Source organism: Podarcis pityusensis (genome assembly GCF_964106645.2).
Source record: "Podarcis pityusensis genome assembly, chromosome: 15".
Classification (NCBI taxonomy): Eukaryota; Metazoa; Chordata; class Lepidosauria; order Squamata; family Lacertidae; genus Podarcis; species Podarcis pityusensis.
In genome coordinates, this window is record NC_138040.1 from 15,018,058 (window position 1) to 15,043,104 (window position 25,047).

Consider the following 25,047-nt stretch of genomic DNA (forward strand, 5'->3'; position numbering starts at 1 on the left):
GAAATAGGAGAGAGAAGTGGGGGTTGCACATAGGCATTTATTTCTGTTCCATGGACTTTGGCCGAGTTACAGGAGGAGATGGGCACCCACCCAGCAGAAAAGGCAGCTGGTTTTTTCAAAGGAAAAGGGGTGGCGTGACTGTGGAGGGGTTCAAAGGCGAGGTAAAGCGAAGCTGCCTCCAGACTGCTGCTGAACATGATCCCGTTCACAGCGGCAGCCAGGGCCAACGATCGCCACAGAGGACGCTGGCAGAAGAGAGAAAAGGAAAAGGAATTTAGAAATGCCTCTCTTACCTGCCACAGTCTCTTCCCCACATTAATACTGAAGGCGCAACATCTTACTCAAGTGACCTTGAGGGTTCTACAACCCTGTATGGCACTGGCAGCTGTGGAGAGCCTCTGCCCCTCCAGATGTTGCTGCAGGCAACCCCTGTCAACCTGGGCCATTGGCCCAGCTTGCTGGGGCTGGGGGGAGTTTTCGTTAAGCAACATCTGGAGGGCCAAAGGTCCTGCATAGCTGCTGTTACGAAGACAACAAACCTGTATACCCCATGTTGGGTGCCTTTCTGGTAGAGGAGAAATTGGAACAGAAGGCTTCCAGATTTGTCACTCCGAAAACTTAAAAGTCTTATTACCAGCAGATGGTATTGAAAGGTTTCCTACCTCTGGGAATGGAGGGATGCCCGTCCCTTTTCCATCCCCTTTTTATTGTTTTAAAAACTTTTTTCAAGCTCATAAAGCTGAATGTGCACAAGTTAAATGTGTGAAAGTTGTGGGCTTACTGTATTCCAAAAGGATCAAGACATTCCTCTCATCCATGCTCTTGTTTCTGCACAGGATGGACTGGGTACACAGAATATGCCTTTGGTAGCTGGTTCACTTTTAGTGTCCACTTTCCTGTAAAAATGCCCAGTTGCAGCCAGAGTCTGAAGTAACAGGAAAAGAGTCTTTACCAAGGCGTGCTGGGAAGTGGGAAAGATGCCTTGGACTCCAGGGCTGCACTGCTGTGGGGGACAAGCCCCACCTGCAATGACCATGCTGCAAGATCTGGACTCCCTCCATGCAGACTGAAGATGTAAATAAGTGAATAAACCATACACACACCCACACCCCAAAATCGTCACTGGGTTTAGCTAGAAAAACTCTGCTCATTCTCCCTGGCTGGCTGTATGATTCTATGACAGACTCACCCTTTGAAAGGATAGTTTATGGAGACATTAGATGGGTTTAGCTGGAAATGGGTAGATTCTTTGCTATCACATTGCACAATGTTTTATGTGAGTGCGGATTTGGCAGAGAGGAATTCCCTCTTGCACAATCTACCTTTCCTGGCAAAATGCTTTCCACATAAATGAAGCAAGAATGAACCTTTGGGGTTCATAACTATTAAGGCATAACATGGGCAAGACTCTGCCCATTCTCCCTTGCTGGTTCTGAGGAACTTGGAGAAGATAATGTGCTACAATTTTCTTACTGCTTAAGGAAGAGTGTGTAAAACAACAAATAACTTAAATCCCAAGATACCGCTATTAGTTTTTTTGCAAGACCTTAGTGAGGGTACTGTACACCGTTGCCGCTGCTTGTGCCCCACAACTCTTCTGTTTCAGAGACCCAAATCCCATATTGATGGCAGTTTCCCATTTGCTTCATGGTTGTGACAAATGGAATGTTGCACATGGCTCTTTCCTGCCAAGAGTCCCTCTCATATTCTAACCCTTCGAAGCTTAAAGATCCACTGGAGTCAGTAAGAGCTGAACCTTCTCGTTTCATATCTACGAAGCACCACCTGAGCTCCCATGAACCTGATCAGCAATCCGCTTCCTGAAGTAAGTTTCTCAAGGCACAAGAGGACAATCCCACCCTTGGAATCACTTGCACACGGCATGCTATATTATGGCCCTCTTTCCTTAATGCTGTTTGCAGGTCCCACAATCCAAGCACAATGTGTTCCTGAGAAATGGTTTGTTAGGCAAGCATTCATATAATGAGGTTATGTTTTCCATTTATTCCAGTAGGGAAAACCACAATGCGTTCCTGACCAAGAAGAAATGACAACATCAATAATAAATCCATGGCTCTCGGGTCTTGCTGCTTGCCCCTTTCCCTGATTGCTTCCTTTAAAGTTGCCATTTTCGCTGAGATCAGTGTTCCTTACTGGGCTTCTTTCCACAGTTGCGGCTCCATTTGGCTGCTGACCATTCTGCCCTCGTTGCTTCTTGAGTGCTCAATCTCTTTTTCAAGAGCCACACTGGTTGAGCCTCCATCAGGTAGGAAAAGCAGCAGAAAATCTCCCTGCCAGTTTTTCCCTTCTCTGCATCTGTTGGAATTAGCACCTTGGACTCACTTTTCAGTGCCATAAAAGGCAAGCATTTGGATTTTTTCCCATCTCTCTATAATCTGTCCAGCTTTTCTTTGGTTTTAAAGGAAGCAAAATATCACTCTGTGTGTGTATGAAGTCTTGCATATTTGCCCATGTGTGTGAGAGAGATCTTACAAAATACCTGCTTGTGTGTGCAAGATCTCTCTCTCTCTCTCTCTCACTCACACACACACACACACACACACACGCACTGGCAGATATTTTGCAAGATCACATGCACACACATGGTGATATTTAATGGAAGTAATTATTCTCTGTTCAGATTTTTCTCATGTTTTTCTATAACTACATGTAGGTGTTTTATGGTACCCTTAATCTTCTTACCTGACTTACCCCTTATTGAGTAAAATACAGGGTGACATACCCGTTATGCCATGGAACATTTGTGGCCTGGGAGTTGCTATCAAGGAGACAGGAGGCAGCACCCCATCATCATTTGCCTTCAGGAGACACACCACACTGACTGTGTGGTCTGCCTTCTGAAACACAAGCCACAATATACTCTGCCTCTATGGTCAGATGCAGTAAATACTTCCGAATACCAGTTGCAGGAAACTGCAGGAGGGGAGAGTGCTCTTGTGGTTGGGTCCTGTTTGCAGGTTTCCCAGAAGAGGCCGCTGTAAGAACAGGATACTGGGCTATATGGGCCACTGATCTGGTACAGCAAGAGCTCTTCTCATGTCCTTATATATACAGTGGCACCTCGGTTTAAGAACAGTCCTGTTTACGAACAATTATGTTTATGAACTCCGCAAAACTGGAAGTAGTGTCCTGGTTTGCGAACTTTACCTTGGCCTAAGAACGGAATCCGAACAGTGGAAGGGCACTGGCGGCAGGAGGCCTCATTAGGGAAAGCGCGCCTCGGCTTAAGAACGGTTTTGGCTTAAGAACGGACTTCCGGAACACATTAAGTTCGTAAACGGAGGTACCACTGTAGCTGTATCTGGAAAAACTCCCTCGACGTTTAAAGGTTTTGCAAGGAGCTGTTAAACTACTGAACCGTGCTGCCACCTGGTGGACTTTTGTAACGCATTGTGAACAAATAACACCTGAAACTACTACTTCCTGGTAAAAATCACTATAGTGGGCAATATTAATAATTTTCAACTTCTCATCCTTTCCATTATTGAGTTCCCGAGATACTCCCTTCCTAATGTATTGCCTTCTGCTTTATCGTCCATGCTTATCTCCTTTCTCCTTGCCGCTCCCTCTGTGCTGACGGCATGTTTCAAATCTAAACACATTTTAAAAATGTAAAAAGGGAGAGGGACACACATCACCTGCTTCTTCCTTCCGGAACGTACGGCGGGCACAACTATTTGCGCGGCAAGCATCCCAAGTCCCACGACTGGGCAAGCAAAGGGCTTGTTTGGGTCATGCTGATGCGGATGTGCTTTTGGAGATCGAGCGTTCAGAGCCGGCTTGGCATCGGACTTAAGGCTCGTCAATGCGTCATGTGATCGATTATGTGGAGTGGGGCTTACCTCCCCCCTCCCCGCCCAATATCTTATTCAAGTTGGTACCTCTGCCACCAGCTGCGTCTTGTGCTTTGGCAGCCCGGGAAACTGCCTGGCCCCTGGGCTAGAGAGAAAGGCCGGACCACGAAGAGACCTCCCTGCGGGTCTGCTTTAGCCCGGGGGTGCCAACTTGAATAAAATATCGGGGGGGGGGGAGCTAAGCCCCGCTCCACAAAATCAATCACATGATGCGGCACAAGCATGACATTTGAATGGCAATGCCCATCAACTTGGGGCGTGTCAAATATTTTAGGGGGGGCGAAGGGACCTCAGTCCCAGGAGCTGGTTCCTATGCTTCAGTCACCGGCTTTCCCAGCTTCTCCTCCACCAGGAGGCAGCCGCTCGTCTGGGCCAGTCCCTTCCCCGCCCCTTGCTAGCAGGACTTTGTTTTACTTTCACAACCGCGGTCAGAAAGAGGTGAAGTTCCTTCTCGCAGAGGCGCTGCCCCACGTGTTGGTTGAGCTTTGAGGGGCCATGGCGGGTAAGATCGCGCAAACTTTTCCCCTCTTTCCTTCTGCTAAAAGGGGCGATCGGTCACTATGGAGGGAGGCAGCGTGGGGACCAAGCTGACTCCGCTTTGTCTTCCCCTTCCTCCCTCCCTCCCTCGGCATCCTCCAAAAGATGCTCACAGCAGGAAGGAATCTTGATCCGCTTGATCCCTTCCTTTCCATTTCTGGCGAACGGCGGCGTTGCTCTCAGCCTGGACTGACAGCGCTCCCTCCCTCCTTCCCTCCCTCCCTCCCTCATTCTCTGTCTCTCTTTGTGTGTGTTAACGTTAACCTCCTCTTGCTTGTGCACCTTGCCCCGTGTTCCTGAAACACGTTGAGGGCGATGCTCTGCTAGGAAGGGACAGGAGCGTCACACGTGTCATTTTTTTCACTTTCTCATTTCTCCAAGTCTTGGCTCACCCCATTTCCACATACATTTTGCAAGTCAAAGCAAAAACGGAAAAAGCCTCTGCATGAAAGTGCATTTCAGTGCATGTTTCCCCCTAATATTTTCTGGGGTGTTGCAGCTGGTCAGGGTGGGCAGTACTGAACTGGCTGGGCCAGCAATCTGATTCAGTATAATGCAGCCTACTTTTAAAATCAGCCGTTGATGTAGAGTCATGAGCAGGGGCATAGTGGGAGGGGGCAGGCCGGCTGTAGCTCTGATAGCATGATTTGGAGGGGGCGCAAACCAGCGCCACCCCCAGTAGGGATTCCACCCTGCCTGCTGCCAGGGGTCTCAGGGCCCTGGAGCCTGGCCTGGCCTTGCCACTGCATCCTGGGCCCCCTCACTGAATGCCCACCCAACCAACGTTGGTGGTGGTGGGGATACACCCACCAAGGGCTGCGTCAGCCAGCCGGGCCAGACCATACGCAGGTGGGCAGGCAGCGCAACATGGCCCCGTGAACCTTCTGTGCCCCAAGCCTGCCCAGTGGCTGCGAGAGTTAGCCTGGCATGGTGGTTTTTTTTACCCTGGGGAGCTGCTGCCGGTCAATGTAGACAGTACTGAGCTAGAGGGCCCTATGGGTCTCGCTTTGTACAAGACAACTTCCTATGTTCCTGCACCTCGGACCCGATTTTCCTTGCAGATGAGAAGCTGACGGAAATCCGCGCAGAGTTTGTGACCTGTGCTAACAAGTCTCTCATCAGCCAGCTCCTAGATAGGCTTCTCCAGGAAAGAGTCCTGAACGAGGAGGAGGCGGATGAGGTGAAGGAGAACACGAAGAAGCAGGACCAGGCAAGGATCTTGATTGACCACGTGAGGAGGAAGGGGCCCAAAGCCAGCCAGATCTTCATCCAGGCCCTCCGGTGCCAAGACAGCTTCTTGGCTGAAGAACTGAGACTTCAAGTTCCTCTGCCAGGTGCTTATTTAAATAACCAGTTTAGCAGTTCATAGAATTGTAGAGTTGGAATTGTAGAGGGTCATCTAGTCCAACCCCCTGCAATGGAGGAATCTTTTTGCCCACAGACATCCCTGGGTGGGCTTGAACCACCAACCTTCTGGTTAACAACCAGACGCGTGAACCAACTGTGCCACGGATTTCTCTCCTTGGATTGTTTATGCAGATATTTAAATTTTAAGAACTACAGTCCAGCTAAATCAATTTAAATGCATTGTTTAAACCAGTGGTTCCCAAACTGGGTGGCGGCGCCCCCTGGAGGGAGAGAGGATTACCCAGGGGGGCAATAAGAGACAAGGGGGCAGCAGGGGGGAGACTAACAGACTTTGAAAAGGATCAACCGGGTCAAGTTTACCCATTTTGTTGAATTAATTAAATAGCTTTAATTGGATTTTGAATAAATGCGCAATTGGTGGTTACTGTTTGGCATTTTAATTTCATTATTATCTAGTGGGTCATGTAAACTGATGTCCTGCATAATGCTTTTCATAGGGTAGGAGGCATTGGGGATGAGTGTATGGAACTAAGGGGGTGGTGGTCCAAAAACATTTGGGAGTCACTGTTTAAATAATAAATAAAGTGTGACCTGATTTATTGATTTGATGATGACATTTATACCTGACCCTTGAAGTCCAAAAGGCTCTTGGAGTCGCTTCCAAGGTCCCAATTGAAAAAGGCATGATGCATGAGGAAAACGAGAGGAGGAGGGAGGAGGGGAAGAGCAACCTCACGCACAAGTTCATAAAGCTGCAGTTCATGCAGCTGGTGCCACTGGCAGTTCTGGTTCTCTTGCCTTGGATAAAGGCCAGACATTCCCCCTTACAGCCACCCTCAAGTCCCTTCTCTGCCCCAATTTTCTTAATGAGTCTGGCCAGTTTTGGGGTGGGGGAAACCAATGATCAATGTGGAAAGGAAACCTCAGCACAAGTGACATTTCCTTGTGGTCTTTTCTGTATAGCTACTCGCTCTTAGGAATGCACCTCTACCTGTTGAACTATCGAGTCCCAGTCACACGAAATGCAGCCGTCTTCCCTATTTCAGTTGCTTGTGACACATCGTCTCATCCTATAGGTACTCCCTTTTATTCCCCCCCCCCCACAGATGGGAGGCAGGAAGCAGCTCTGCATCCCCCCCCCAAAAAAAAACTCTCTAGTGTCACTGACAGGAAGAGGCTCCATCTGAGTCTTTGGTAGAAAATAAACCTTGGGAAATCAGCCTGGTGTTTAAGAGTGGGGGGGGGGGGGTGATACTCAGACTGGACGTAAAAAAGCTTGCTATCTTTCTCCGTGCATGCGCACGCACCCGCGCACGCGCACACACACACGTTTGGAACCAAAAACCAGGCAATGTCACACCAAAAATCGTGTTGTGGTCCACCATCTTGATCCAAACATTTACAAAAACCACCTAGCTCCCACCTCAGGAGCTCTGATGTAGAGTTTGATGGCAATATCTTGAGAGGGGGCCAAATCCATAGAGAACAGATGGCCAAATAGACAAGCCACTTAAAAATGTATATAGTAGATTATTATTATTATCACTATTACTATAATCTATATTATTATAATTACTATTGCATTCTGTTCTCCTTCCAAAAGGAGCCAAATGATGTAACCAAATTCAGAATATTTACAGATACTTTCTGTGATCCTCAACAGCATCCAAAGGTTTAACCCGGTACCCAAATTTCTCTTGTCCCCAGAGCAACAGGCTCATTTGCCACACCAGGAAGTCGGCCCAAGGGCTGCCGCCTCAGCAAAAGCAGCCCAGCTGCAGGAGACCAGCGATGGGCTCACGCTTTGCCCCCTGGACCTCTTTCAGAAAATACAAGCTGAGGAAAAGGATGAGGTGAGGAAGGACCAAGTGCGCAGTCACAATGAGGTGTGGGCAGACCTGGCTAAATCCAGGTGCCATTTCACTCCCTGCGCTCTTGCTGAAGGTGAAGGTTGTGGGACTCAGGCCAGAGAGTTGAATGCGGCCCTCAAGGCCTCAGACTCTCCCCAGGCCCCTCCTCTCACCAGCCCTGCTCTGTGCCCCTCTTGAGTGCTTTGGCCTAGCTAGAAGTGTGATAAGGCTCCTTAACCCAGATTTCAGTGAGCCTGACTTTTCTTCCCTGGCAGATCTACCCGATCAAGGACAAAGAGACACGCACCCGACTGGCCTTGGTCATCTGCAACATTGATTTTGAACACTGTAGCAAAAGGGAAGGAGCCGAGGTGGATCTGGCCCAGATGAAGCTTCTCCTGGAAGGACTGGGATACAGAGTGGAAACCGAGACCAACTTATGCTCACAAGTAGGTGGTTGTGGTGGTGGGGAGTTTTCCAAGGCGCTTTCAGTTTCCATCCTCCAAAAAGCCTGTTAACCTTCTCTTTACCCCGGAAGCCTCTTCCCTTTCAATCTTTAGGTTTCATTTCCCTTTAGCCATCAAACTTCCTTCCTGGAAACTCCCTGAAATTCCTGCTCAAAACAGCCTCCAAAACAGAAGCCAAACATTTTATAACAACCAAATAGCACAGCAGTTTCGTTCCTACACACACAGAGACACAAACCCTGAAGCCCGACGGAGTCAGAAACCTTGTGGTGATACGCAGAGCAGCCAGAACTGAGATGCAGAAAAAGCTTTGTAATACAGTGGAACCTTGGTTTTCAAGCGTTTCGGAACCCGAATGCCGAAAACCCGGAAGTGATTCCTTCTGTTTTCGAATGTGCCTCAGAAGTCGAATGGCTTCCGAGGTGTGTTTCTCCAGTTTCAATGGATTTTGCTGGCCGCCCATTGATCCTCGGTTTTCGAACATTTCAGAAGTTGAACAGTCTTCCGGAATGGATTACGATCGAAAACCAAGGTTCCACTGTATATATTCTATTAATATATTCTAGTATGTCACAGAGCTGGAAAGTACCTTAGATACCACTCAGTCCAACCCCCTGTTCAATGCAGGATAAACATAGTAGAATAAGCACATTAGGTTCCCTGTGCTTAAATCCTGGCAGTGTGGTGTAGTGGTTAGAGTGTTGGACCTGGGGGAGAACCAGGGTTCAAATCCCCATTTGGCCTTGTAGCTCACTGGGTGACCTTAGGGGTCAGTCACTGCTTCTCAGCCTAATCTGCCTCGCAGGGTTGTTGTGAGGATAAAATGGGGGCATGTGTGCCGCTTTGAACTCTTTGGAGGAAAGGGGGGGGGGAGATATCGAAAACATACAGATAAATAAAGGAATAAATTTTCAATCCCACCTTTACTTCAGACATAAGGCAGGGATGATCAGTGTGGTGCATTAAAGATATTATCTCACTCCCAACTGCTGAGAGTTGGAGCCAAGCAAATCTGCAAGGCAGCCTTGGTCACTTCCCTGGACATGGGGGGGGGGTTTCGGGGAGTAGAAGCTGCCCCTCTTCTTCCCTTTTAGCTAAGCAAGCTGCCCTTTTGCTGCCGACCCAACACCCCCTTCTCTCTGCTTGCAGGACATGGCCGAGCGCTTAAAGAGCTTCGCAGCCCAGGAGGAACACAAGACCTCCGACAGCACCTTTGTGGTGCTTATGTCTCACGGCCTCCGGGAAGGCCTGTGTGGGGTGAAGAATGAGGACTCATGTCCAGATATCCTCTCCGTGGACACTGTCTTCTCCACCTTCAACAACAAGAACTGCCCGGCTCTGAGGGGGAAGCCCAAGGTCATCATCATCCAGGCCTGCCGTGGCGGTACGTGGTGGGTGTTGAACCCAGGATTCCCTCCGCCTGCCTGGGATGTAGCGCAAGGTTAAGCAGGAAGTAGTGGTGGTCTTTGGGACTGGTTGGGTGGAAGGTAGGGAGCCCAACAGTAGAGGGAGCCAGAGGCAATAATGAGCAGAGCCAGTCCCTGATTGGCGGCCAGGAGGAAGGTGGTTGGCTGAGGGCAGACTGGGGTTGATGGGACAGCAGCATGTTTTCTCTAGCAGACCAATTCTGTTTAGGGGCACTGGCTGTTTTATTGGGTCCTGGTCAACAGGATCAAAAGAATTGCCCCTGAATTAGTCAGTTTCCACATGCAGTAATGTGGGGAGTAGGGGCCTGTATTAACTGGATTTAATTAATTTCCAGAATAAATAGCACCATTTCACTACAACAGGAAAATTAATGCGCAAAACCAGCAAGCAGGAAGCTTTTGATTAAAGGCACAGCAGCCCTTCAGGACCTTAGCAGTGTTCCACGCTGCACAAGCCAACCCCGCAATTGCATTCTGTCACAAATAAACTGCTGACAGGGCTGGTCTGCCCATGAGGCGAGATGAAATGGCTGCCTTGGGTGGCAGGATCCACAGGGACAGCTGATCCGGCCTCCAGGGAATGTATCGTCCGCTGCTGCTGTCGCAGTGCGCCAAGGACAATTGCAGCTGGCTCCTTGGAGACTGGGTCTGCCCCCTTCCTTGGCAGCACCCCCCATGCCGCCTCCACAGCAGCCTTTTGGTGAATAGGAGGCACTGCTGTTTTCCTCCCGCTCCCCGTTACTGACGTAGAACTTTACTCCCCCTTTTTTTTCCCTGGTGGGGAGAGCACCGTTTTGTGGTTCGCCTCAGAAGACCAGGTCTGGAAAGAAGTTTGGTCAGAACATGGAAAACACTGGGAGATGACCTCAGGTTTCCCTATGAAGTTTGAGCAACAGGTGATGATGATTCCAGAAAAGAGGGGTACTGTAGAGTCCTGACAGAGGCTCTTTCCTTTTGTTTCCCCAGCGAATAAAGGATTTGCATTTGTGAGCGACTCAGCAACACCTTCGGCCACCCCCCTCAGCCCTGTCCAGTGGCAGGAAGAAGACTTTGAGAGCGATGCCATTCACAAAGTACACGTGGAAAGCGACTTCATCTGCCTCTATTCCACAACCCCAGGCAAGCAGATCTTGTGGTCTTCTTTTTTAGTTTCATAAATACACTGCTTGTTTGAAAAACACCATCACCTCTCACAGAGGTTTACAAAGAATACAAAACAATACAATTACCAAGAAGAAAAATTAAGAACAATAACTTAAATACTTTTGAAGAGTTAAAATAGCAATAGACTAAAAAACAGATGAAGCCCCGCATCAGCTTACTAAACACCTGGGTAGATTTGTCCAAACAAAAATGTTTTTAGCGGGTGCCAAAAAAAGTACAGTAAAGGCGCTTGCCTGATTATCAAGAGGCAGGGAGTTCCAAAGTGGAGGTGCTGCCATACTAAAAGATCAACTTTTTACAAAGGGAAAACAAGTATTACAAGTATTACAAAGGGAAAACAAGTATTACAAAGGGAAAACAAGTAGCGCTTCTCTAACAGTGCCAGTTCCATCGATCAAAGCAGTGGAGTGGGCAGATAATGGGGTAAGGTGATTTTGTAGGTAAACTGGTTGCAAGTCATCATCTAGCCCTGTTCATTGGCAACTGGATAAGCTGCCCTGGTCAGCCTCAGATGCTGTGTTAGCATTAGCCGCCCTGAGTTGCCGGCTGACTACTCTTAGAAAAATGAGGAACTGAGATAAACCAACAGTTCAGAGATTCATCTAGCCCTAAGCATCATACTTTCATGTTTCCTCTCCAGATAATGTATCCTGGAGAAGCCCCCAAACTGGATCTCTCTTCATCACGCAGCTGATCAAAGATATCAAGAAACATGCCTGGAACTGCAACCTGGAAGAGATCTTCAGAAAGGTACGCCCTCCTAAGGTTGTGTCCTGCTCTGACCCCAGGCGAGGCAAAGCTCCCTTCTGCAGGGCTCAAGCCAGAGAGCAAAGCTCTGATGTTGCTTCCGCCTTTCTTAATTCTTATTTTCCAGCCAGCCTTATTTAATGGAAAATAAATAAACTAGTCTTTTTGCAAGAGTGCATGGAAGTTCTAGGAGCTAGTCCTTTCTCCAGCTGGACAGGGATACTATCCCCCCCCCCTTTTCATTTCTTAATTATTATTTTTTGGGGTGGGGGAATGACCTGCTGTGAACTCTCTCCTCCTCTGCATTGCAGGTCATGCAGTCCTTTGAAAAAAACCCGTGCCAGATGCCCTCCAAGGACCGAACCACCCTGACCAAAAAGCTCTACCTTTTCCCGGGGCACTAAAACTTGAGTAAGTGCCTCTGCTCTCCCTCTTCCTAACTGGATTTGCCAGGTGTGTGTGTGTGTGTGTTGGGGAACAGTGTGAGGGACAGGCAAGTCTGGAGGCTTATTAGCCAGTATGGTGTAGTGGTTAGAGTGTTTGTTCTGGACCTGGGAGATCCGGGTTCAAATCCCCACTCCACCAAGAAGCTCACTGGGTGACCTTGGGCCAGTTGCTGTCTCTTACTTAGCCTAACCTACCTCTCAGGGTTGTTGTGGGACTAAAATGGGGAGAACTTTGTATGCCTTGGAGGAATGGTGGGGTATAAATGTAGAACTGAATAAAACCAAGTAAGAAACATTTCTGTAGTGTAGCGAAGAGGCAAAGGCTGTCTTCCTGACCCTATTTACCTAGGAGCAAGACTCACTGTATTCAAAAGGACTAACATCTGAGTGGGCCTGGTTAGGATTGTGCAGTGCGCTACATAGCAGGGGGTCCCCAGTTCCAGTCTCTGCCCTGACATCATTTGGTATATTTAGCCAAGCCCCCCTATCTCAGTCTCAGGAGTCCCCATGGGAGGATATAACACTGGCCTACTTTGCAGGGTTGTTGTAACCACACAGGGCTGCTGAGCACCTGGAATCACCTGACAAATGTTGAGCCTTCTGTATTATTGTGGAGAATGGCTGCAGAACATCAGGAGGCGTTCCTCAATTTCCTTTTCTTCTCTCTCCTGCAGGCGAAGGGGTAGCATTCTGAACTGAGTCCCTCCCGGCTGCTGTGGACAATCATATACAGTGGAACCTCGGTTTTCAAACGTAATCCGTTCCGGAAATCCGTTTGACTTCTGAAATGTTCAAAAACCAAGGATCGAAGGGCTGCCAGCAAGTTCAGTGGGGAAAATTGAAAAATGCGTCTCAGAAGCTGTTTGACTTCTGAGGAGCATTTGAAAATGGAAGTGTTAGAGGTATCGGGTGGTTGCTCAAGAGCAATCAAGCAATATGCCTCAATAGTCTGTTCTAAAGCTTTCTTATTTGTAGTAAAAACCTTTAGAATGCAAGAGCACCTCTATTCCATGTCTTGCTCATTCACTGGCAGAATCTGAGCGTGGGCGGTCCTTAAATCTTCCCCAGCAGAGTAGTCTCTTGACCCCCACCCTACGCCTCCCCTCTCTGCGCGAAAGCCTTCTGCGCAAGGAAGGCCTGGGTAAAGGGGGACCTCCCTCCTCCCCGCTTTGCTCAGGCAAGGTGTCCTGGCACCGCCTTGCATCCTCCAAGCCCTGCCTCTCCTCCCCACTAGAGGCGTGGCTTCCTTCCTCCGCTGAGGAAGTGCTGCTTCCCACGATCTTTGGGGGCTCTCTGTAATCCATCCGCCTTTTCCCCTCTTGCTCCTGAGCCGATGGCAATTCCCTGACATGAAGCATTCACTTATGAGTTTTCGGCGTTCAGCTTCTAAAGTGTTTGGCAGCCAAGACGTCCGAAAACCGAGGTTTGACTGTATTTGCAAGTTCTGACTGCAGCATTGCTTAACCTCATCTTCGAACACCTTCCTTCCACCTCCCAACTCTCTTATTGCGGCACATCCTTGATCATGATCATGATCTCTCTCTGCACTTGAGAGATGCCACCTCTTCTCATCCCTCCTCACAGATTGAAGAAGAGCCATGCAGCTGAATCAGACCAAAGGGACTAGCCCAGCACCCACAACCAACCAGATGTCTTTTCTGGGAAGCCCCAAAGCTGGAGATAACTGCAGCAGCCACACTCTTCTCACTTGTGATTCCCAGCAACTGGTATTATTCAGAGACATACTACCTCTGACAGAATTGCTTCGCAAATATTTTTTTTTAAAGAATATTGTAACACGATGATCAGTGAACCTGCTTTTCCTGTGCCAGAATCTCCTACTTCCCATGCACATGATCCAAAATAAATGCATATTCTTCCCCCTTTCCCTCTTATCCTTCCATTGCCACCTCTTTCCAGAGTTGTTGCAGGGGAAGAGACTTGTCCTCTAGTGGAAAGCACCTTAGATAATTGTGGTGGAGCCACTGCGATCCTATTCTCAAAGTTGGTAGGGCTGCAACGAGAGAGTGACCCTCAAACATTCATTGTGGGAGTGTGAAACACTTACTGGGTTTTGAGAAAGCATTTTTGATGTGGTTCCTAATGTTACAAGTCCATCATAGAACCCAGATCCGGCTCTGGGCCTTCTGTCACGTGACACAGATCTAGACTGTCCCCTTATATCCATAAGGACCTCCTTGCCTTGCTGCCTGTTTTAGAAATCGCCTCACAAGTTAATTGTGATCCTTTTGACCAGGTCGGGTTCCCATATCTCAGCTATGGAGACAGAAGCGATGTCAATATCAGGCTGACTTACGGAGAAGCTATGTCATGGCTAGTTGGTGATTCTTTCAGTGGTGGTGTCCCTGCTCAGATTTTCTTTTTGCTTGTGTCAGGAGCCAGAGATAGGTCAGCCCAGTGACAGTGAAGTTAACTCTTTATTCAAAGAAACCAAAACAGTGCAGGCCTAGTGATCACAGCAACCTTTCCCAGTAGGTCTTGCTGCATTGAGGCAGTTGCGGGCACTTCCCCGCACTCTCTTAAGTCTCCTCCCTAGGTCCTTCCCCAGCAACCTGAGGCTCCTCCATCCTGCCTATCTTTGCTCTGCTCTTTTCATTCCTCTCCATGTTCTGGGAGACCAGCGGGGAGGGGAGCTGGTTGCAACAGGAGAGGGAGACTCCCTAGATTCTTCAGCTACCTCTTTACCTCTCTCCTCTCCAGCCTCTGCTTCATCCTCAGGGTCTGAACTGCTCTCTGCCACAGCCTCTTCCTGCTCACTAAACCGTTGCCTCTTCAGCTTCAGGAGGAAGGTCCCAACTCCAAACTCCCGGCTTTGCTTTCCACAGAAATGGGCAATTCCATTCCCTATGTCCTTGTTTCAGACAGACTCACAAAATGTTCCCCAAATCCCATCCCTGGCCCTCCCACCCACCTCACCGTGAGGGTGAGGGTAACTTACACAACTTTGCACTCATTAGAATTGCCTTGGCAGCCAGTTATTCTGAGCTTTCTATGCTCCGGACGCCCCTCTGAACAGCTGCTTGACAGTTCCTGATTATCCAGACCAAGAAAAGCCATGGCAGAAGTCAGACTGACAGTTCATAGTGAGGTGAGGGCTTCTCCGCATCAGAGATTGCAGAATTGGGGGCAAAGACCACGGGCAGCGGGTCTGAGGGATCCAATCCCTACTCTTTTGTTTTCCCCAGTACTGACCTCAGGTTCCGGAAAAGCCTTGAAGAGCTGTGGCACAACTGCAACAAGAGAAGGACATGTGGACAAGTTAGTTCATCCCTTAGCAGCTTCCAAGATTATTCCAAGAGACTTCTCCTTAATTTCCCTGCTTCTACTCTTGTTAAGTAGACACCTGTAGACACACAATGGACACCTGTAGTTAGTGGCTTTTAAGGGAGAAGTGAGAGATGTCACAATGGAGGGCAAATCATTGTTACCACGGCAACCCACCCACTTTGACCCTGGGCCAATCTTGTTTATTCAGAACTTTGAGGCACCTGCTGTTCCGTCTGCAGGTTTGCTGAATTGTCTCTCTTCAGGGTTCATTTCATATCATTTTTCATTCAGCCACATATCTAAAGGGAGACAATCCCAACACCCCTTTAAATGCAGTAGAAGACTCCCAAGTCTAGGGATGTCCATAGCACAGGATTAGACAATCTGCTTGAGCTGTGATTTCCTGTGTTGCGGGGGGCTGGATGATGACCCTTAGGAGTAAATTTCTGTGATTCTACCTACCATTTTAACCAGGAAAAATGATTTTAAAATGTATTTTTTGTGTATGGAACTATTTCAGAAGGCCTCTCAAAAGTATGGGAATAAATCGAGCATGCTTTGCTAATTATTTTATCCAGGAGCAAAATGAACTGGAGGCGTTCTAACAACATAAGGCATATCCCACCAATTTCTTCATGTTCCTGGCCAGGCTGTTGCCATATAATTATCACTGCCAAACTAACAGTGCTGAAACTTTGCTGCAAAGAAACTGCAGTTTCATGAAATGAGGACGCATTATTATAACAATTCGGGGATTTGCTAAGTCTTCATTACATTGATAACCAGTTATTAAATGTCTTTAAGAAGCTTCAGTTTTTCACGAAAGATTCCAATACTTTGAAAAAAATTGTTTATGAGAACTCGCATCACTTAGAAACCTGTGGTGGACGATGGACTTCTGAACAGGAGGCAACGTGGAACTGAAGAGGAATTCAAAATGTGGAATGGGAATGAGGAAGGTGAAACTTAACATTTTCAGTTTCTGAAATAAGAAAGGCAGGTGCTTAGCCGGCAATGGAATGTATGTTTTATTTTAGAAAATGTCTGTTCCACATTTCAATTCAAAAAAAGCCCCCCTCTCGTAGGTGGTTTCTAGAATCCTCCCCTACAAAAATACAGTTAGAATAAGATAAAAGTGATTAAGGATGTATAAAAACAGCTGCAAGAGGGGCATGAAACAATTGGGTCTGTTTATGAATACAGCAGGGACACAGGTGGCGCTGTGGGTTAATCCACAGAGCCTAGGACTTGCCGATCAGAAGGTCGGTGGTTCGAATCCCCGCGACGGGGTGAGCGCTTGTTGCTCGGTCCCTGCTCCTGCCAACCTAGCAGTTCAAAAGCACGCCAATAAGTGCAAGTAGATAAATAGGTACCGCTCCGGCAGGAAGGTAAACGGCATTTCCGTGCACTGCTCTGGTTTGCCAGAAGCAGATTAGTCATGCTGGCCACATGACCTGGAAGCTGTCTGCGGACAAATGCCGGCTCCCTCAGCCAATAAAGCGAGATGAGCGCCGCAACCCCAGAGTCAGTCACGACTGGACCTAATAGTCAGGGGTCCCTTTACCTTTACCTTATGAATACAGCAGCCTTGACAGATTTAAGGCACTGCAGAATAAAAAATTTATATGTCAACCCCCCAAAAATCAAGAGAGAGATGATAGCCCTCTTTCAGAAACTGCCTGGGTAATGCTACCAATAATACCCCACTTTCTGTGTTCTCATCAAGCTCATCTCCAAAGCTGGTGTAACAGAGGAGAGCTTCAGATTGTTATGAATTTGGAAGGTCAGTCTGGATCACAGAATCATAGAACTGCAGAGCTGGAAGGGACCAAGAGTCATCCAGTCCAATCCCCTACAATGCAGGAATCTCAACTAAAGCATCTAGGACAGATGGCCCTCCAACCTCTGCTTAAAAACCTCCAATGAAGTATACTGTCCACCATCTTCCGAGGAAATCCATTCTTCTTGCTGTCAGAAAGTTTTTTCTGATGTTTAGTGAGATTTTCCTTTCTCCAAACTTGAAGCCATGAGTTTGGGTCCTATTCTGGAGAAGGAGAAAATAAGCTTGCTCCACCTTCCTTGTGGCAGCCCTTTAGATAGTTGAAGATGGCTATCATATCTCCTCTCAGTCTCCTCTTATCCAGGCTAAACATATGCAGCTTTTTCATCGTTCCTCTTAAGACTTGGTTTCCAGACCCTTCATAATCTTGGTCACCCTCCCCTGCACATTTCCCAGCTTGTCAATATTCTTTGCACATTGTGGTGCCCAGAACTGGACACAGGACTCCAGGTGTGGTCTGACCATGGCAGAATAGAGTGATACAATTTTACTTCTCTTGCTATACTTCTGTTGATGCCCTGAATTTCTTCCAGTTCTTGGGATCCTGTATCTGGTGTAGTAGAATGTAGGAGAGCAAGCCTGCCAGACCAGTCCCTATGTCTAGGTAAGGGTTTTGGCTGACTAGTTAAGCATCACAATTAGCATCTGCAGAAAGTTACTCTGTGCCACAAAACAAATGGGTGGGCCTTCTCCCGGCCACACACTGCCTCACCTAGCTGCTAAGTAGAACAATAGCCAGTGTGGGGTGTGTGAGCTAAGCTGGAAGCAGGCTGGAAGCTGAAGACACAGAGACATGCTTGCTTTGTCCTGGATCCAAAGCTTTAACTAATGGATCTGTTGGGGGTGTTAATGCTGTTAGCCGCTCCATGCTCTGGTTGTATATATGTGTAAATAAAACCATATATCCTCAAAATAGTCTCTACCAACCATCATCACAAGGAAATTGAACTCTGGTCCAGCACCTGGAACTCCTGAACACTCACTGCTCAGAGATTGGGGTCGCATGCAACACCATGTTGAATGCAGTGGGATAAGCACTAGTATGTATACAGGGGCACCTAGGAGGTCTGAGGACACTCCCCCTAAAAAAGTGCAGGTTTTGCTCCACCATCTTGATTCAAAATGGCACCCAACTGTATCCAAAAATTGACAACATTCTGCTCCTTGAGCTCAGGAACCATCATGCAAAATTTGGTTATGTTGCCTTAATTCAAATGCATAGACCCAGATCCTGCCCCAAATCTAGATGGAGGTCAGCCCTAATTTTTAGAGTTCAGAAAAGTGCAGATTTCAAAGGCTGGTCATATTTCGGTTGATGTATTTCTTGGAAACTGTGACTTAGGTTGGTTTGCCTTTTAATTCACACTGAATTGAAATTATCCCCACTTAGAGTAGAGCCACTGAAATTAATGGATCAAAATTAGCCATGTATCATAATTTCAGTGGATCTACTCTGTGTCTGACTAACAAGAGATACAACCTGAAGATTGCCTTTGTTTTGTCAATAAATATATAGTGCTTTTTTTCTTAAAAAATGTTTAGGGGTACTCTCATTTACCTACTCATATTGAAATACTGCCCCTCAATGAGGCCAAACTTATATTCACAAAATGTTTAGGGGTATGTGTACCCCTGTGTACCCCAAGGAAAAAGCACTGAATATATATGTTATGGGGGGGAAAGGCAAAACTGTCCTGATGAATTTGGGAGCATCTGCATGCAAAGTGCTAAATCATCAAGCACCCATCCCTTGCTAGGCTAATATTCATGAAATATTAGCTTATTAAGTTCCTCAGTCATTATCATCATAATCATTTCAATTACGTACATGATTTCTCTAGGGATTTTTAAAAAAATGTATGTGTTAATACTATAATACTGTAAATTTATGTTTAAATTATATTGAAAGTTGCTTGGAATAACAAGAACAGTAATAATATAATAATAGAATCACAGAAGTGTAGCGTTGGAAGGATCCTCAGGGGTCATCTAGTTCAGCCCCCTGCAAGAATAATAACAACAAATAATTATCATTATTACAATTGTTGAATACCCGTTGTTATTGCTGCAGCTATTGCGTTATCTGAACTCACACCAGGGTTCATGCCTCCTATTAATATGCAAATGAACGAGGGCACGAGCCCCACCCACGGAGGAGCCCCACCTGGAGGGCAGAGGTGACAAAGGAGAAAGGGAGAGCCACTCTCACGCTTCCACGTGCTCCGATTGGTCCAGGCAGAGCAGCGCCCCGCCTCGTCTTTTGATTGGACTGAAATGGAGGCGTCGCAGGGGCGTGGCGAGGAGGGCGAGCGGGCGTGGCCAATGCTCGGAGGCGCTAAAATAGTTCCGGAAGCGCCTGCCCGCCGAGAGCCTCCCAGGCGCGCCTCCCCGTTTCAGCCAATCAGCCGGCGCCTCACTTTCCTCCTCCTTCTCCTCCTCCCTTTCTTTTGACAGCGCCGAGCAGAAAACGGACGTGGGCGCGCCTTTTTCTCTTTTTCCCTGCTCCCCATTGGACAGCAGGAAGGACGCGCTGTGATTTCTCATTGGCCGCCGCGGCCCGCCCTTTCCCATTCCTGCGCGTCCCTCCCCCTCTCTTATGCCAGGCAAGGAGGCAGGGAGGGCGGAGAGCTGCGCAAGGGTCGATCGACGGGAGGGGCGGGCCAATCGGGGCCTTGCGCGCCGCGAAGCGCCCGCCCTCTCCCTCAAGGCGGGGCGAGCGCGTGCCTCGGGATTGGCCCTTCACGGCGTTCGCTGATTGGCTGCGTGGCGGGAGGGGGCGCTGCGAGGCCGGTGGGCGGGAGCGGCGCGCGGCGGCAGCTGAGGTGGGAGCAGCGCCGTCGGGAGGGAGGAGCGCAGGTGAGGAGACCCCCGCCGTCGCGCCCCCGCCCCGGCCCCGCCCTGAACCGCCCGCCCCGGCCCCTCAGTCGCAGCTGGCCCACGGGGTAGGCGGGCCGGGTGCAAAGATCGCAGCAGGCCCGCAGCAGGCCGCGCCTCAGGCGTAGGAGGAGGCCCAGCCCCAGCGCCGCCTGCCGCCAGTGGGCACGGAGGGAGGGAGGGGCCTCCACATACACACACACACACCTCCACACCCGCGCCAGGCCACGCCTCTCCCTGGGAGCCCCCCTCTTAAGCCCCGCCCACTTCTGCCCTCTGCACATGCTCAAGGGGCGTGCGTGTGTGCGGAAGTGCTGGTCGGCACAGTAGGCTTCGTCCTCCTGCGAAACGGGCTACATTTCCCCTCCCTTAGAGCATGGGCAGAGTGATTTCTCCATCCACCAACGTTTGCACTGGCAGTTTCTTAAGATGCATCTGCAGCCCCCTCACTCTGACCATGTGCCGAGTGATTTCTCTCCCTCTTACCCCTCAACAGGCCTACTACCTGTTTCTAGGAAGGCTCTGTTGTCCTTACTCTGAGCATGTGCAGAGTGATTTCTCCCAGCACCCCCAGCATGTGCAGAACGATTTCTCATTTTCTCTCTCTCATCCTCCTACTAAACTGGTTATATCCCTTTCCTCTAAGCACATGCAGAGTACTCCCCCCAGCCAACTCTTCTCTTGTCAGTTTGTAAGGAGCAACTGTAGCTATCCTTTTCCAAGGGAGGTTTCTGGACTCCCGACCCTCTGCAGCCAGCATAGGGCAGTGATTAAGGGTGATGGGAGCTGCAGCCCAAGAACATCAGAAGAGCCTGTGTCTGGATCAGGCCAAAGGGTGTCGCTTTAATCCAGCATCCTGTTTTCCACAGCAGCCAACCAGATACCCCAAATGGGAAGCCTGGAGGGTCACAGATGGTCCCTGTCCCTGTCCATTCAGTGATCAGTTAAAAGGAAAACCGATTCTCATATGACTCAACCTTATGGCAGCCTGATGTGCCCTCCAGATGTTTTGGACTCCAACTTCCATCAGCCTCAGCCTGAGCGGCCTTGCTCCCATCAGCCCCATCATCACATGGCTGTGTTGGCTGAGGCTGATGGGAGTTGTAGTAAAAAAAAGTCTTGAGAACACTAGGTTGGCAAAGGCTGATATACATACAGAGACATTTGCCTGTTGGTTCTAGAATGCCACCAATGCCAGGCCCCAGATCTCCAAGTGTCCCAGCTCCAGGGACTCTGCCTGTCCTGGGCACTATTCCAACATCATGGGATAGAAGGAGCAGAAAGCAGAAAGCCCAGCATCTTGGGGAGAGATGTTGCCCCATGTTCTTTGGAAATGTCTGGCTATACTTTGCTTTTAATGGCCCATAACCATAGCTGTCAACTTTTCCCTTTTCTTGCGAGGAATCCTATTCGGAATAAGGGAATTTCCCTTTAAAAATGGGAAACGTTGACAGCTATGTCCATAACCCCTGCCACTCTTGCCCCAAATACCACTTGGAGTGGGTGCTTGGGTGCAGAGGGTGAAAGCAAATTTAGCAGATGGATTCACAGTCTGGGATTATTTGGTCTCCAAGCTTAGGATTGGTTTGGCTCCCAGCTGAAAGGGGTGCAAACATTCAAAAAAATAACCCATGGGGGTTCTCTGAGTTTGGAGGTAACACTGGGGTGGGGGACATCTGTGGCCCTCCATATCACCCCCAGCCAGCATGGCCAAGAGTGGGGGCTGTTGAGAACTGTAGTCCAGCAGCATCTGGAGGGCCAAAGGCTTCCTACCCCTGCCATAAGGTTATTTCTTAAAGCAAGTAGAGCTCATGTCTCTTTTGGTCCTAGAAGCTACACCATGTCCATGGCACACAGAATTCTGAGTAAGCCCCAAGATGGAGGGAGAAGGTGTTTTGCCAAGCAGGCATGGGTTCCATTGTTTGGTCTTCCTCACCCCCACGCCCCATACATTTAAATATGTTAACTCTCACACTCAGGATGCTCAAGGCAGTTTTGCAATGTAAAATAGTAGCTTTTGGTTAGGACTACAAGTTTTAGGTGATCAGTCTTTAAGCAATCCATTGAGAAAACATTCGACTGAGTCCCAGTTAACTAGGCCACACTTTTAAATAGTTAACTTTTTAAAATAATTTTCCTTAATGTTTGTGTGAAGCTTGCTGATGTCTTTTTCAGAAAGAAACATTTTTCCCTCAGAGAAGCGAAGGCCTGTTGTGATATGATTATTTGCACTCCACTGTTTAAAAACAATGGGGGTTTGTTGTTGTTCTAAACCGTTATTTTATTTGTATGCAAATTTAGGCAGATTTAATTGAACAGAAAACATTTAAATGGCAGTTCTAAGGATGTTTACTCAGAAGGCAGCCCCACTGTGTTTAGTGCTGCTGCTTACAGCTGAAAAGATGAAAAAGAAAGCTAGTGTGTCAGGGTAAATGCCTCCTTTTTCCAGGGGATGATGTTAGTTTGTGCATGAAGGAGTAGTTGGCAATGTGAGCTCCCCACATTTGCTGTCTGAAGTGATGGGGACCATAATCGCTCCTATTACTGATAATATTACTACACACACACACACACACACACACCTTTCATTTCAAGAAGAAATGCTTCATGGTGCAAGTACAAACAGGAGTATAAGGAACAACCAATATCTACATTCTGCATGCACCCAGAGACTTCTTTTCACTTGTTGTAGGGTTGAGCTGATGCTGTAATGTTACAGGAAGCTAGCTGATACCAGAGCAGCGCTCTGTCTCACCCGATAGTGTCTGCTGCTGTTGTCTGGCAGTTTTGGACTGAGTCTTTTACATCATCTCCTCCCTGATACCTTCTAACTGGAAATCTTGGGGGATGAATCTGGGACCTTCTACTTCCAACACTCAGCAGTACCCCCTACCCTTGTACCCTTGTGCAGGTAAACTGTGACACACACTCACCCTTACTGGTGCAAATTATCTGTGGCTTAATGAAGGCCCTGTGGTGTGATGAGGGTGCACTGGGTGCTCACTTTCCAAAAGGAGAGGACTTGAAAGCACTCCCTCCCCCTTTCCTTCCTCAATCCTAGATGCAGCTGTGTGGGAGGGATACACTGTACACACTGTGAGGTGCTTCCACTTTCACTCTGCCATTTAATACACTCTTGGATTGAGCTACAACATTAAAGGGAGAGGCCAAGGCCTTCAGAGTATGTGTCTGTGAGTATGAGTTTAATTTCTAAAATCAGTGGTAGCTGGTCGGGCCACATGCCCACGGTCCCCCAGGCATGAGGGACGTGGGGTTTGTATGGTTGCCTGCTCAGTGATGATTCAGGGAAATTGCTTCATATTCTTCGGGGTGCTTTTGCTATCACTCTGGCAGCTTTTACTTCGTGCGTTCCAGGTCTGATTCCATAGCGTTCAAAACAGATTCTAGGGTGGGGTCTGACTCTGTGTGGGTGTATGCAGAACTCTGTGCTTATTTTCTAAAATGTGAAGTGCTTGGAAACGACACAGTGGAATCCTTGCCTCTAAACACAGATATGTGCCTGGGGCTAGCTGTATTTCTTGCGTTTATGAGGGAAAGGGTTCTTATTATCGTTCAGGGATGACCTTTTATTATGAGAATTATAGAACTGGTAGACTGGAAGGTCCTGAGTAGGCAATTCACATGCATCTGATGAAGTCTGCTCTATTCCAGTAACATTTTTGCCACAAAAGATCTGTTTTGTGTTTTTGCTGTAACATACTCTCTCACACACCGTAATGTATTCTACATTTAAAGACTTTGTTTCAGTTTCCAGTTTCTTAGCAAAACCTTCTGAATAATCCTGATCTTGCCTTACCAGATCCTTCACTGCCGCCTGACTTCCTTATCCCAACATCACTATTTATTGACACCGTCCACCCTATCTTGTCTAGCTGTCAGGCTGTGCTGTTATTTATTTATTTATTTATTTATTTATTTATTTATTTACTTGCACCATTTATCCCACCCAGATAATTTATCTGGATGGTGAACAATACATTCTACAAGTCATGGTGGTTTGTGTGTGGGGACGGGGGCAGCGGGGGGGGGGGACTTCACAAGCAAACAAATAATCAAAATAAAAAATAGAATTAAAGCCACGAGTAACAAACTTTATAAAGAGTATTAGAATGCACTAAAATATCAGTTTAAAATGCCCAGAAAAATAAAAAGGACTTAACCTGGTGCAAAAAAGGATCATAGCATGGGTGCCAGGAGAGCATTCCTGGGAGGACATTGTGGAATGTGGCACCACCACTGAAAAGACCCTTTCTCCAGTAGCCACCCATCACACTTCCTCATCTAATGGGGTGCTCAGAGAAAAAGTATGGGTGGATAGATGTGGGAGGAGACAATCTTTCAGGTAACTTGTTCCCAAACTGTTGGGGCTTTAAAGGTTAAATCCAGCAGATTGAAATGAGCTGGGCACCAGAACATCTGGAGAGGATGTTTGTCTCTTGGTATGCTTCTGTGCAGCTCTTGTCCTAATCCCTGATGGATGTGTGTGCATGATTGTGATTATTAATTGGTAAGTGGAAAGCCTGTGCTTGCAGTGGCACTCCTTCTTACTTCACATGTTCTGTTATTGAATCTGGATGTTCAACCAAGATCCAGGGTTGTACACGAAATGAGGCTTGTGTGCAATTTTTTTTTACATTATTTTAAACACTTGAAAGTTTGAAATTCCCTCTCAAATAAAATTCATCTTCTACGCTTTGATAATTTAGGCTGTTTTTCCAGCTCACATGAATTGCCCCAAGCAGCTTACAATTCATATGTTAAAAGCAATCAAACACAATTAGAAGATAAGATATACGCAACACAAACATTCCAGAAGGAAAAGAGAAAGAGAAGGACATGTCTATTTTATCTATTGTGGTTTTCATATCCACCCTTAGTGATTGTGTCTTCATGGAATCTTCTTGAAGGAAACATAGCCAATCTTCCTTCATATTACAAATGGTTCACTAATATTCTTTAAGTGGCCGAGCAAATGACCCTGCGAAAGCTACTTGCCCAGCTGCCCACCAACCACTGGAAATCATTCATAGCATATTGAAAACTTGAAAGGAAAAAAGGGGCATGTCTCTTCCAGTTTGTAAGTCTTAAGTTTTCACTTCCTGGTCATCTGGAGCCAATTCCTGATTGATACAGGTGACTCTTG

General features: G+C 47.7%; 2 protein-coding genes and 1 long non-coding RNA gene across 6 annotated transcripts in view; 2 read left to right on the forward strand and 1 right to left on the reverse strand.

Moving 5' to 3' along the window:
- Nucleotides 1-17: 17 nt before the first annotated feature.
- On the reverse strand, nucleotides 18-12,595 carry LOC308464605. 2 transcript variants are annotated; one of them, XR_013980103.1, is made up of 3 exons: nucleotides 12,463-12,595; nucleotides 782-925; nucleotides 18-245 (listed from the first exon to the last, which is right to left on the reverse strand). It is a non-coding gene; the product is annotated as an uncharacterized lncRNA (long non-coding RNA). The 2 variants fall into 2 exon arrangements; XR_013980104.1 differs by lacking the exons at nucleotides 18-245; nucleotides 782-925 and adding an exon at nucleotides 9,907-10,344 and having other exon boundaries at nucleotides 12,463-12,589.
- LOC308464591 (caspase-1-like) lies at nucleotides 3,996-17,922 on the forward strand. 3 transcript variants are annotated; one of them, XM_080984027.1, is made up of 9 exons: nucleotides 3,996-4,377; nucleotides 5,474-5,746; nucleotides 7,488-7,633; nucleotides 7,906-8,079; nucleotides 9,247-9,538; nucleotides 10,491-10,643; nucleotides 11,329-11,438; nucleotides 11,747-11,846; nucleotides 13,466-17,922. In XM_080984027.1, exons 1-8 carry the CDS (start codon nucleotides 4,371-4,373, stop codon nucleotides 11,837-11,839), a joined length of 1,248 nt encoding a protein of 415 aa, XP_080840153.1. In that variant the 5' UTR covers nucleotides 3,996-4,370; the 3' UTR covers nucleotides 11,840-11,846; nucleotides 13,466-17,922. The 3 variants fall into 3 exon arrangements, with proteins under 3 accessions (XP_080840153.1, XP_080840152.1, XP_080840154.1); XM_080984026.1 differs by having other exon boundaries at nucleotides 4,112-4,377; nucleotides 12,556-17,922; XM_080984028.1 differs by having other exon boundaries at nucleotides 4,118-4,377; nucleotides 9,247-9,481; nucleotides 12,556-17,922.
- Nucleotides 17,923-19,765: 1,843 nt separating this feature from the next.
- Nucleotides 19,766-25,047, forward strand: part of MTMR4 (myotubularin related protein 4) — a 48,931-nt gene continuing 43,649 nt past the window's right edge. The window contains exon 1 of the mRNA XM_080983994.1: nucleotides 19,766-19,865. The gene's annotated coding sequence lies outside the window, so the exon portion shown is untranslated. The remainder of the gene's footprint in view (nucleotides 19,866-25,047) is intronic.

Coding starts and splice junctions, on each gene's coding strand:
- LOC308464591 (XM_080984027.1), top strand. Junction 7,634..7,905: donor AAGCTGAGGAAAAGGATGAG/GTGAGGAAGGAC, acceptor CTTCCCTGGCAG/ATCTACCCGATCAAGGACAA. Junction 9,539..10,490: donor TGCCTGGGATGTAGCGCAAG/GTTAAGCAGGAA, acceptor TTGTTTCCCCAG/CGAATAAAGGATTTGCATTT.